The sequence below is a fragment of the Teleopsis dalmanni genome, chromosome 2, assembly GCF_002237135.1.
Source record: "Teleopsis dalmanni isolate 2A chromosome 2, ASM223713v2, whole genome shotgun sequence".
NCBI lineage: Eukaryota > Metazoa > Arthropoda > Insecta > Diptera > Diopsidae > Teleopsis > Teleopsis dalmanni.
In genome coordinates, this window is record NC_051847.1 from 113,886,326 (window position 1) to 113,900,322 (window position 13,997).

Genomic DNA, 13,997 nt, shown 5'->3' on the forward strand with positions numbered 1-13,997 from the left:
TATTTCGTTCTTAATGGGTCATGGGTTATATTTCAAAATATATTGGGTTTCGTAATGAACATAATATAATTGTGCATATCTTCAGATTTTTCCAGTTTGTTGAAAAAATGATTGTGTTATGTTATTGTTGTCTTCTGATTTTCGGTTAGTATAATGATAACAGAGTTGCTTATTGTTGTTGTTGTTCTGTTATTCCTTGTACACCTGTGTTGAAATAAAATTGAAAAACATCTTTACAATGTTTTACATCAAAAATACAAAATTTAGTTCAAAATAAATAAAGAATACATAATTCAATAATCGAATCATTAAAACTTGTTTTGTGTATATATACTGTTATGTCTATTGATAATAAAATGATTAAATAATTTTTTATACGAATTACTATTATTGATTTCAACATAATACATTAATTATGATTCAATGCCTAAAAACGATACTACTTAGATTATTACAGTTCATATCAATATATATATATTTCTGTTTTATATTTAAACTATTCAAATAACTCTTTAACGTTAAATGGAGCTAAAAGTAACTTAATTCCACATCAAATTTATTTTGGTGTAAATATGGAACCATCTATAACAAAATCGACCTACAAACGAAATCTGTAAAATTTTTAAAAATAAAATATATTACATTCGATTTGTTTACCAACTGTCGACTGATTGCACGGTTGATTTATGGTTTCTTCCCAAGGAAGTGCAAAGGTAACTTTACTTCAATCGAAACTAGTATAAACTCAGCCACGCTCTCCTCAGTCTCTTATTTCCAAACGAACTTCCTTTTTTCTCTTTCCTTATCTTACACCCCTTCCTAATTCAAGGAAGGGGTATCTTTCCTCCCTATTATTTTGGGCAAGTCCCTTACTCTATATGCCGATATTATTTACTTTTCGATATAAAGATGTACCCTTTTAAAATTGATTACAATAATAGAAATTACTGATACCTACATACGACATCTACCGTTAAACAATATATGTAATCTTTATATTGATTATACAAATAAGGGGTTGTTGGTAGTGTTTATTTAAAAATTTTTAAGTTTAAAATCAATCTTTCTTATATTGCTATAAAGTTTCCGTGAAATCGGAAACTCTTGGGTTTTCACTGTCAGCTTTGCTTTTGAAATATGTTTTTTTAACAAAAGCGTTATGCATAACATACGTTATGAAGAAAACTGCCATATATATGTTATGAAAGCCTCAATAAATACCTCTGACAGGAATAAGAAAAACTAATGTCAGATATTTCTTTCAGAAAAAGTAATTAAGTTTGTGAGTGGAGTAGTTTGAGTTTGAAAATTCGAGTTCGAGTTTGACTTTCAGTTATTTTTGGCATTTGTAGAGTTATTGACAATCCAGTGAGATGAACGAGATTATCAGAATTGAATTGCAAAAGGCAAATTCGTAACAATACTATAAACACGGCAAAACTTAAGAATATTAGAGTAAGACTTCAGTTTGTATCGAGATGCGAAGCAGTTTGAGAGACACTGTACTGTTATATTATTGATGTACACTGATTGAGTATTTTGTAGTTACTCATTTTATTTAAAAACAATGTTCTGTTTTTATACAAAATTATCTTAAGACTAATTTTTACATTAAAGTTAAAATAATATGATTTTAATGGAGTGTATTACATTTTGTTATTGTTTGTAAAAAAAAGTTAAAAAAGGACGGAAGTCCCAACACTAGGGATTTTCCTCCTATTGTTTTTATGAATATATTTTATTTTAATAATTTAGATACGGATGCTCAAAAATGTTACTATTTCTAAGAATTTAGGTGATAATGGACTTATAATAATAAACTATAATAATTAAATATATAAATTCATGATCATGATTGAACATTCTGCCGAAGGTCATAACGAAATAATTCATGTTCATGATTGAACATTCTGCCGGGGGTCATAATTCATGTTCATGATTGCACAGACACATTCTAATAACAAAAAAATGTGTTATAGAAGGACACAAACATAAGTACAGCTCAACTAACCTCACATATGTATATATTAAAATAAATAAACAATAAAATTTTTTATTGCAATTTTATGTTTTTTTTTTGTTTGCATTAGAGTATTGCAAACACTAATTACTAAACATTTGTTCTATGCATGCGGAAGATGAAAACAACAAATAACAAAGATCGTGAAAGATCGTTTCTCTCTAACAAACTTAAACCATCAACTTAAAAATTTGCAATACCTTAAAAATCTTTCATCTAAACAGTTTGGATGATTCTGCGTCAAACTTTACCAAAGATATAATTAACAATGATTTAAAAACCTTCCTTTAGATTAATAGCAAAAGTAAAAAACTTACAGAGCAATGCCGTATTTTAGCAACACAAATACTTAAATACTTAGAAAAAAAATCAAAACTAACTAAAAATAATTATTTTTAATTTTATTTTAGAATACACAAAAAATATTATTAGCAGTTATTTACTAATAAAATGATAAAAATAATTTCTAATAATAAATAAAATTTAATAATAATATATTTAATAATTAACCTTAAGACAATAGTAAGAGATTTAAGATTTGAATAATTAGTGTATCCTATTACAAAATAATCAACTAGTTAAAAACCTATATTTAGAAACTACATTAATTACACTATATAATTAATATAATTATGTTATATTAACATGATCCCTTCGGAGGTTGATCATTATATATACATATACATACATATACATACATATACATACATATACACATATATATAGATATGTAAATAAAAAAATGTTAAAAAAAATCAAAAACATTAAAAAAGATGTGGAACACTTTTTACACACTAAAATATGTTTTTTTTTTGTTTTTTAATGTAAAAACTCGTTTATATAAAATTTACCTGCATTACTTCCTCCGCTTGCACTAGAATATCCGCTAGAAACATTTGCTGTATTTCCTTCAGATGGTGTAACAGGACCAGCTGAATGGGGTGTAAAGCCAGATTGCCCCATATGTTTTTGACGGACCTCACGAATTTTAAGTTGCAAATCTTGTTTTCGTGGGAAAACATCAATGTGCTTTGTCTAAAAATATGTATTTTATTATATATTAATTAAATGTTTCTATTTACTTATATATTTCTTTATAATAACTAACTTGAAAAGCAATAGTGGCTTGAGCTGTAGGAAACATTCCATGTTCATCAAATAATTGCAAAACTAATTTACGACGTTGTTCAAGTACCTTACGATGACCCTTTTCACTAGCATCAGAGCGAGCACTTTGCAGAGGTGTTTGAGGTGTACGTGGAGAACGTCCAGTTTGATCAGAATTTTCTAGCTCTTTAATAGAAAGACACAATATTTATAAGATTGAAATTTATTCAATTTCAAATGAACTTTGAATGAATACCTCTTAGTTGATCAATATTAAAATCGGGACCGAAGAAACGTTGTGTGGGTGTAGGTATTGAAACTGTTGTTTCATCGGTTGACTCATCTTCGCTATCTGTTGATAAAAAATAATAACAAAACAATATTGATATTAAATTTGTTATATATTGTATTTCAAAATAATACTCACGTAATTTTTGTACAGGCGGAACCATATTTTTTTTTCGGTAATTGGTACCGTATACGCGAGGTGAAGAGGGTACTATAATAGCGCTTGGTGATTGACAATCTTCAGGTTTAAACTGCGGCAAAGCTTGATATTTCTTTTCGAAGTCTACCTGTTTTAGGACACTACTTTAAAAAAAAAATTATTATAATTATTTTATTTCATAGGCCAAATATATATTATTTCGAAATTACTTTTCCATATCATCGTTTTTCTTTTTGACTGTCACAGTCTTAGTAGGTGATTTGGGATTTGTATTAATCACAGCTGTTGGAGTTAGTGGCATTTGTTCATCACTGCTTGGAGTCGCTGTTGAAGATGTAGGCGTTGGCAAACCTGTTGTTAGGCAAGCTGTTGTGTTTACATTGCCAATTATTGGGGAAGAAGAATCAATGATGGGAGAATTTAATTTCTTATTTGAATTTCCAATAATTGTATTTGTAGCAAACGAATTTGAACTAGACTCATTTTTTAACGAACCTATACTGCTACCGGCTACAATTTAAGATTTATTAGTACTTTTGAACTATTTATTGACAGCCAAGTACTTACACATATTCTTTCTGCGTTGTAATGGTGCACAACCTAATTGTGCCGGGGTGGGTGCTAATATAAATTGTTGACCTTCTCCGATTTCATGTTCATCGTCACCACCATAAGTTGATGAATTACCATCAGAACTACGTTTACCTGCTGAATCTGGTACATTTAATTGGTAAGAGGCTGACTTTGGTGTTGATGGGAGAGATTTATATATTGGAGATAGGGGTGTTGATTCTAATAAAAAAGAAACATTGAGCAAAAAATATCAACAAATTTCTATGTAAGTCTATGTAACATAAGTGACATTAACAAACCTTGTGAATAATTGTGTAAAATAATAGAATTCTGTATCGGCTGTTGTAGTATACCACTATTTATACCAGTACTATTAACATCAGTTTGGACATTACTTTTTTTCAATAAATACTTAATAGCTGTAGGTTTGATAGGACTAGCGGATTCTGCGTGTGCTTGGGCTGTTTGTTGTTGGTGCATTGGTAAAATTGTGTACTAAAAAATATATATATATATATTTTGATATATTATTGTTAACATGTGAATTACTATTATTATACACACATATACTAATATATATACATATATATATGTATATATATATATATTTAATTCAATTAAAATCAAGTAATTAATAAAAATATGCATATAATGTGCAAGGTATCCATTTAATTCATACCTGGTGGTGTACCATATTATTAACAGCAAAAAGTATTTGCTTTTGTCCATTATTGTTGTTAATACTGCCTGAAGTAGTTAATATCTGTGCTGTCGAAGAAGCCGATGTGGGTGTAGTTGGTACACAATTGTTTGCACTGAGAGCAGTGTTGCTTATAGATGAGCTTAATCCCGTTGTAGCCGGTGCAGCAGAAGATGATGGTACTGCTGGACCATCTGATGTAGTACCTGATGAGGAATTAACAACAGTGGCAACATTTGAATTAATTAATAAAATCGAAGAGCCAGCAACAGTGGCATTTTGAGTTGTTATCGTTAAATCTTTTTTCATACAATTAGTATTAGTTACTATATTACTTTTAGTATTATTTTCATTTGAATTAGTGTTTATGGTTAGGTTGTTGTTATTATTAATCTTATGATTAATATTTTTTAGATTGTTAGTAGTAGTAGTAGTAGTAGTAGCAGTAGCAGCAACAGCAACAGCAGCTGATTGAGTTACAGCGTTCAAAACCGTTACTGTATTTGCGCCTACTCCTAATCCAGCACCTGTGCTTGAATTGGTATTATTAGGGGTAACTGCATTGGCAGCGAGGATGCGAGCATTTCCTGCCAATGTAATTTTATTACATGAATTAACACTGATAAATGACAAAGGACGCAATGTATTTGTCGATGATGCGGATGATGTGGTACACTTCACATTTACATTGTTGTTATAATGATTGTTGCTGTTAGAGACAACACAATAAGCTTGGGCAGCATTTGTTGATGTTGAGGATATCAAATTTTTTTCTGTTGGATTTATATTAAATTTTCTTATTTTGTTATGTAGCAATTGTTGTGCTATACTTTGCTGTTGATGTTGATTGTAACTATTGCCGTCAGTTATTAATAGCATTGTCTGTGTCTGTGGTTGTTGTGTTTGTTGCGCTTGTTGCTGTTGAAACTGATGCTGATCTATAGTTAATATATGTTGTTTCTTTGGGTGGTCTTTTTTATGTTCGTTGTCATTGCTCTCATCATCAATGTTGGTGCCATGTAACGTATCCAATACTAAAGCGTCATATAATATAGCAGCCCTTCCGGTAGCTTTATTTGTGTCATCTTTATGATTTATGTCATCATTTTTTATTGTCAACAATTTTTGTACAATTGGCGTTGTGTTGGTTGTATTTGTACCGGTAGCAGTTACAGAGGAGTAGGATTGAAATTTAATAACTTTTTCATCTTTTTTCAAAGTTTTTTGAAGTGTTGTTGATTGCAATGATGACGATAATGATGATAATGATGATAATGATGAAGGGGATAATGCTGATTCACATGCTGATGTGGTTGATGATTGTTTTTTTATTTTATTAAAAAATAATGGAGGAGGGGTTGATAATGTTCTAATGATTGTTATGTGATTTGTTGATTTGTGTTGTTGAGAGTGGTCTGATATGATTTTATCTGGTGCAAATGGAGTGGGAACTCGCGTTATTACAGTTGGTGGTGTTTCAACACGCCGTATATGTAAATGTTTCAATTGTTTATGTGAAGAAATGTGTTGTGGCGTCAAAGAACGTACGATAGTAAATTGCTTGCGTTTTACACCAGTCGATTGGTCGGATTGTATTGTATTATCTTTTGTACAATTTGGTGTTAAAGTTTTCATAACTAAATTCGTAATACATGATTTTGTCTCAGTTATACGTTTGTTGTGAAATTTAATGTCATCATAGTCGGTCTCTGTGTCATAATCTTCATACAATTCATCATCGTTTTCAGCGGCTTTATCATAACAGTTATTTTCTACGTCTGATTTAACATATACTTGCTCATTTATTGCATCTTTTATTTATTTTTAATTTTTGTTTAAGTAATTAGTAGATAATTATGAGTAATGATTTAATAGATGATCATATCGAAGATATACGTTAGCATTATAGAGAGAAAGAAAAGTTTATGATTTATGAGCTTTATGTTGAACCCAAAATTATTAAGAATTACAATAATGCAATGATAAAATGGTAATGAGCATATATTAGTTTAAATGATTGTACAATTTTATATAAAATAATAAAAAGCATATATAGTTTAAAGTAAGAAAAATATAAATGATTAAAGTCTGTGTTTCAGGGTTTATTTTACTAGTTATAAGCACTTAAGTTTTATAAAGTTTAAAAAAGTAAAACTAATAAGAATTGCTAAAATTATTAACCAACCATAGACGGTTGATGAATATATTGAATTTATCCGAATTATATATGGTATTTATTTTATTGTGCTTGATACAATACACGCAACTTAAAATAAATCAGTTTAAATTTATATAAATTAGTTATAAATACTAACCTCTACAATCTGTGGGACTTCTCAGAGAATAAGGATGAAATTGATGATGTGATTGTTTTTGACTTGGAACTGTTGCTGTTGGCACATTAAAAGTAAAAATGTTGCTACAATTACCGTTCAGTTGATAAGGCGACGGGGGTTCCTGTTTAATATTGTTTGTTGCATCTTCATGCTTAATATGTGCTGGTTGTGTTTCATCTACTTTTGTACTTTTTGGACTTATTGGCATTGTTTTAAAAGCACCACCTATGATATGAATATATAGATATAATTAAAAAATGTGTTTAATACAAATAATTCATATTAAAAATAAAAATCGAAATTCAAATTCTGATTTCTAATTTCTCTTAAATTACAAATTTCGACTTTTGCATGGTGCTCGCCTGTGGGTTGAAACGGTGTAACACCAATTGGATTCTTGGGGCTGTTGAAAGAATACATCGGTATTTGTTGATAGCTAAGGATGCTGTTCTCAATAGTATGCCGATTTGCTTTAATTGGCTTTGGCTTTAACGTTATATCGCGCTCATTACCACTATTAACTGCGTTAACAGTACTACTACTCGTAGTAGTATTACTTGATGTCATTGTTGTATTGATATGATCACTACTAGAAATGACTGTTTGGACAGCATTATCAAAAAAATCATTTCCATTCTGTGTAAGCAAAAATTTTAAGAAATTGTTTATTTGTACACATATATAAGAATAATATTTCTTTTTTTACCTTCTCAGACTTATTTTGATCATCTTTTTGTACACAATCACTACTGGCTAGAGTTGGTTTCCTATAATCAAAGGCCGCATCCTCAATATCGGAATCAGCAACGCGTTCTTGACATTTTAAATCTATTTGTTTGCCATCATCGTGCTGACTTGTGTTGTTATTGCTACTATTATTATTATTTTTATTTTCTTCAATAGGAACAGACTTTAAAATAAAATAAAAAAAAAACAAAAATAAATAATATAGTTATGAAAATGGTTTGAATTTTCCTATGCAGTAAATAGCTACCATTTCATTCTCAGTTTGTGAGTCATCTTTTTCGGGTTCCAATTTAATTTTAACAACATCATTTGCATTCGCGTTGCATACTGTTGGTGTTGAGCTTTCATCAATCGTAGAAATATAATTTGCGATAGTTAACGGTATGATATCAGTTTGTGTATCTATTGAGGGACCATCAATATTATTCATTATATTTGCATTTTGATCTTGTTCAGTGATGTCCATTCCATCACTTGAGTCATTACGTTGTTTACCATTTATTTCACACATCGTATTTTTTCCTGAACTAGATGATTTGCGCCTGTCTTTTGAGCACCATTTCCAGTCTGGATGCAATTTGAAATGAGCGTCTTTGACAGAACTAGCTAATTCATGATATTTAGCTTTTTCTTCAGGCTTAAGTGCATACCACCATTCTCCTAATATTTTGCTAACAGTACGATTATCCTGATTTGGATGTTTAGCATGTACTAATGTTCGATGTTTTTTAGAAAAAATCATAAAAGCGTTCATAGGTCTACGTATCTTGTTCTAAGTTTTTAAAGATAAACAAAAACAAAGATTATATATATTTTATAGAACATTAAAAAAAATCAAATGTACCTTTGTAATCGGACTCATTGGTTCTTTCCCAGTTGCACCCATACCACCAGCAGAACTCAGCGATTGCGAACGTCGTTTAGCAGCAGCCTGAGCTGCTGCAGTTGCAGTTGCTGTTGCAGTTGTACTTCCCATAGAATTTGTTGGTTCTATATCTATACGTTCTATACGTTCATCAATTTTTCGACTATTTTCATTAGATGATGATGATGTGCTAAAGTTGGTCATGCGATAGGTTTCATTAGTTGAACGTTTGTGATTTTGCTTTACTTGAGCGACTGTAGCAGCTGGTATAATACTTCCAGCAGGAGTATTATTTATTGAGGGCTCGAATACATCATCGTCTAATTGTTCGTCTGTTTCCTCTTGTATAGTGATCGATATAGTTTCTGCAATATTGTTTCTACTTGTTTCATTTGTGGCACAATTTACAGGGTTTGGGGGAGATTCCAGCGAATTCAATTTATTTTGATGGTTATTAATATTATGACTGCATGTATTGTTAATTGTTGGCGTATCTACAGTTGGTGGTACGATGCCAGCAATTGAGAAGTTTGTTAATGGCTGTGTTTTAACGGGAGATTGGTTTATATGGGGCAGTAACGTGTGCCAATGGTATATCGACCCCGGATTAAATCCTAAAATTAGAGCAGAGCAACATAAAAATAGTTAATAATAAAACTGATATAAATACATATAAGAATATGAGTGATACTTTAGTAGTACTTACCGTTTTTTGAAATTGGTTTTTCTGGCATTGGTGGCGGTTGATGTTGCGTTTGTTGATGAGCAGCTGGTATTATGCCAACTGAAGTAGATGTAGAAATTTGGTTTCCTGTATTAGTAGTTAAAGAGGCTTGTGTATGCGCTACTTGAATATTCGATTGTTGTTGGTGTTGTAAATGCAAGGCTTGCTGTTGTGGCAACAATGGTACCAATTGTGTAGCATCCACTATAACAGGATGAAAAGATTGTGTACTAGTTGCAGTAACAGCAGTAGTTGTTGATGAGTTGATGTTGTTCATTGTTGTAGCAGCTGCAGGTGAAATACGTATTACACTTGTTGCATGGCCAACTGAATTTGTTGCTGAAGGCATTACTACACTAGGAGGTGGTAATGGTGGACCCGGCGAAGTTTGTTGGTGTGGATGATGATGTGTCATGATATGATGAGTTGGTGGGGGCGCTGGTGGTGGTTGTATCATCTGCGTAGGAGGAGGAGGAACATGTTGATTATGTACTACCATTGATACTGGTGCTGTTTGTGGCGGCGGAATTGAGGAGACAATAGTGGCCGTTTGTGTTGCACCTGCGCCCTGAGCACGAACTGACTCTGGACGTATTACTTGTGGAAACCCCACATTATATAATACTGGACTAGGTGTATTTTTCCATTTTGTTGTATGTGGGTCTGCAGTAGCGACTGGTCCACCACCAATCGGTGTAAAAAAGTTTTGTCGATTTGATACAGGTACTGGAGAATGATTCACGTTCATAGGAGATGTGCCATGATTAACGGGTGAGGAGTACGATGGTGTAGCCGACCGCGAACTGCTCAGCGACACTGAAAAATATATTTTTATAGAGTAAGTCATTTCTTTAATTATAATTTTGTTTAGTTTACATAAACATTGTACGTATAATTTCGCGCCAAGGTCGTAGTCTTGAAACACATTCATTTCAAAATGTTCAAATGTTTAAATTTTTATTTTGTTTATGTTTTTATGTTTTTATATTAATAAATTAAGTCAATTTTATAGAAATAGTTTATAAAATATATTATTTATTTTACAGACTCTGTCGAATTCTATAGTCAAGTCAAGCCAATCTTTTCAAGTATGTGCTTTTCTATTTATGCAATTGTACAGTTTGACAATTACGGATTGCTGTCATCGTCTTTTTCTTTTCGTTTTCATTCTTTAAACTAAATTTTGCTGCACTTGGTTTGGATTACAAATCGGTAAGCATTAATATTTCCTTTCCATTCTGCAGGTAATTCAATGCGTTGCGTTTATCACGTGTGAAGAAACTACTATACTACTATAGCAGAGGCAGAATGTAAAGCAGGTAAAAAGTGCGTTTCAATGAAAACACTCAGTTGAGTGAGCAGTAAACAGTAAGCAATATAAATTATTTCTTAATGAAAACATGAGTAATAATTTTCTTAGTTTTTGATTTTATCATTAGAGTATTTTTGTTCTTAGTATGTATGTATGTATGTATGTATGTATATATGTATACATTTTCTTTGTGATTTTATGTATGAATAAAGAATGAGTTAGTTACATTTTTAAAGTTAATCCATATAATTTGCAAAGCAGGTATTTTTATGGATATAATTTTTGTCTGAAAATTACATGAAATTTCAAGGTTTTATGGACATAATAATTTTTGTATAGTAATATACATTTCTTCGATTTGTTATTATTTTTGAAATATAGTTTTAAGAACAAATTTAACCAATATTAATAGATTGTTTCTTGTGTTATATTGCGCTTAAAATTAGATACTAAATTAAACTTATTATAATATATTATTATTAATTTTTTTTAAATAATCATATGTAGTCATACCTAACATATTAGCTACATCTCTTTCCTCCTGATCAAAACGATCTGTGACACGATAGTTGGGTGACGTTTCCGAATCACGTGAGGTATCTTCGTCAACTTGGGTTTTGCTACTAGAGCGACTACTTATATCACTAAAAAAAGGAGAAATTAACTTTATTGATTAATTTAATAAACCAAGTAAAAATTAATTTAAATTAGGTTAAAAATTAATTATAAGAAATGTTAGATAAAATTATATAAATATAAACGCAGTTACCTTGGGAAACGACTTGGTCCAGTAGAACGTAATGCAGTATTTCCCTTTTGATTTAAATGGCGTGAGCAAAAGCCACGTCGTTGAGACTCTTTTGAACACAACGAACATAGCCGACGCCATTGCTTACCATTAAATTTTTTGCGAACACCGGATTCAGACTGTACGATATCGCCCTTTTTAAAGCGATGTGGTGTAGTCGCTTGAGATCTGGTTAAATCAATAATATTAAATCATTAGTATCCGATATTTATAGAATATACATATATATTTTATAGAAAAATTTCTAAGTAAAAAAATTTACAATGATTACTACATAAAAGTAATTTCGAATTCATTTTAACGTGTATCTATTTGTAAACAAACAAAGGTAAAACATCTATAATCAATACTATGTAGACTTAAGTTATTTGACACTAACACTTTCAATCTTTAATAATAGTAATTTAATAACATACAGTCAATTAAACATAAATACTTATAAATTAAAAATCACAAATGATGATGATGATGATTGTTAAATACTATTGTTAGCTTTTTACTTAAAACTGATTACACAAATTTCAATCCAGATTAATACCTTGGAGTTGCTGGATGAGATCTTGGAGTGAGCCTCTGATCGATTAAACTGGATGTACTGCCACGACTTTGCATGCTACTACGTTTACTGCCTCCCGATAATTTTTCAGGATCAGCATCGTTTATAGCATAACTGCCAATATCAACACGTTTTAATTCATCATCCGATTCATAATCATCGTATGATCTTTGTCTTCGATGCATATCATCTGATGGTGAATGAGAGATCTTGTGTATTTGTGATGGCAGGCAATTGGTATTGTGACTATTGCTAATTGATTGTGCTGAACCTGCATGCATAATTTGTTGTTGAGATATAATTATTTCTGGCACATTCGTACTATTTCCATTTCCATTACCATTTCCATTGCCAGAACAGTTTTCAATATTCGTTGAACTCGTTGAAGAACTGGCATTAACAACCAATGCTTGTAGCGTGTTATTATTTGAATTTTGAAACGGCGAAGTAGCTGTTGTACGATAATAATCTTCTTGTTTTTGTGCCGCTAATGACGGCACAACATGCTGAATATGTGTATTAGCATTTGTAGGCGTTTGGTGGCCAGGAATTTTTCCATCATATCTTGCAGTCACATATGTTAGTTGATGTGGACCTTTATTTGTAGGTGCATAAATAATATTAGCGTCTCCACTGACTAATATATGACTACCAGTCGAAGCAGATGTTTTTGCGATAATTCGTTGCGGTTGTGTATGTGTTGCCTGAATAGTTTGTGGTTTAATTGTTGCTTGTGTTGATGGTGGAACTATGTGTGTTTGTAGTGACACATCGATAAGTTCATCCCACCAAGGTGGTCTCAATAAACGTAAATCTGCACGTTTAACAGTTTTTAACTAAAATTAAACACAGTTTTAAATGATTATTTGTAGTTTTATTAAAATGCATATTTTAATGCAGTTTTAATTTGCTTACAATTTGCGTTGTATCTGTACTGCCAATTTGTACTGTAATTTGTTTTGTATTCATATTTATATCCGTTACTGAACCTTCCACAAACACAAAACCAGATCGACCTTCCATTTGAGTGCGTACACAGACTCGTGTGTCTAACACAATCTAAAAAAATAAAACATCAAAAAATAAGAAAATATATTGAAATTATACATTAGAGAATGTTATAGACATCTTGTGTGATAATATTTCATTATTTACTTACATCTGCAGCTGGTGGACTAGCGTCCGATATCACATTAAACCGACCATTTGTTAACACTTCTGTGTAAAGTTGCGTACAATTTTCAGGCGCATCAAATTCAACCAAAACTGAATTTGTTGGAGTTGTTGCATCAGATGCAGGTTGACGTATTTCGCCAGAGGCATAGTAACTGCCTAATTTTGCTAATACTCGTGTATTGGTCCATTCGCTAAGGTCTAAAGCTGTTTCATCGCATTGAGATTGTTGCGACTGGTGATTTTGGATCATACTAATAGATTGCTGTGGTTGGAGGTGATGATGGTTGTATGCTAAACGTTGTGGTGGAACTATGGCATTATTTGAAATATGACTAATAGGTGTCACTGTTCTGTTAGTGTTGTTGATGCCAATATTTTGCATCTTATAAGTACTTGAGGGATGTGTGCTATTTAAAAATAAACAATAAAACGTATTGGATAAAATTATGTGTACAAAATTGATTAACAAACCTCGCTATGATAATACGTTTCTCAGGACTTTCTATAGATGTAGCACATCTACCTGCTGAGACCACTGTCGTATTGTTAGTACCAGTAGAAGATACTGAAACAGGACTTACAATCATTGACGGCACGGTTCGAATGGCATACATTGTATCATTAC

At 31.3% G+C, this 13,997-nt stretch overlaps 1 protein-coding gene across 4 annotated transcripts; it reads right to left on the reverse strand.

The window, feature by feature from the left end:
- On the reverse strand, nt 1-13,991 carry LOC119686377 (putative transcription factor capicua). Of its 4 annotated transcripts, XM_038100949.1 has the most exons (22): nt 13,844-13,991; nt 13,356-13,779; nt 13,112-13,255; nt 12,537-13,032; nt 12,179-12,467; nt 11,602-11,808; nt 11,346-11,476; nt 9,503-10,336; nt 8,776-9,410; nt 8,179-8,703; nt 7,891-8,094; nt 7,547-7,820; nt 7,164-7,409; nt 4,828-5,054; nt 4,448-4,643; nt 4,143-4,367; nt 3,785-4,085; nt 3,555-3,718; nt 3,384-3,479; nt 3,129-3,313; nt 2,872-3,055; nt 1-231 (listed from the first exon to the last, which is right to left on the reverse strand). In XM_038100949.1, the coding sequence occupies exons 1-22, from the start codon at nt 13,984-13,986 to the stop codon at nt 170-172; spliced, it is 6,192 nt and encodes a 2,063-aa protein (XP_037956877.1). In that variant the 5' UTR covers nt 13,987-13,991; the 3' UTR covers nt 1-169. The 4 variants fall into 4 exon arrangements, with proteins under 4 accessions (XP_037956877.1, XP_037956875.1, XP_037956876.1 ...); XM_038100947.1 differs by having other exon boundaries at nt 3,555-3,715; nt 12,179-13,032; XM_038100948.1 differs by having other exon boundaries at nt 1-204; nt 12,179-13,032.
- Nucleotides 13,992-13,997: the final 6 nt, after the last annotated feature.

Coding starts and splice junctions, on each gene's coding strand:
- LOC119686377 (XM_038100946.1), bottom strand. CDS start 13,986: ATGTATGCCATTCGAACCGTGCCGTCAATGATTGTAAGTCCTGTTTCA. Junction 13,033..13,111: donor GTACAGATACAACGCAAATT/GTAAGCAAATTA, acceptor GTTTAATTTTAG/TTAAAAACTGTTAAACGTGC. Junction 5,055..7,163: donor AAGTCCCACAGATTGTAGAG/GTTAGTATTTAT, acceptor ATTCCTCATCAG/GTACTACATCAGATGGTCCA.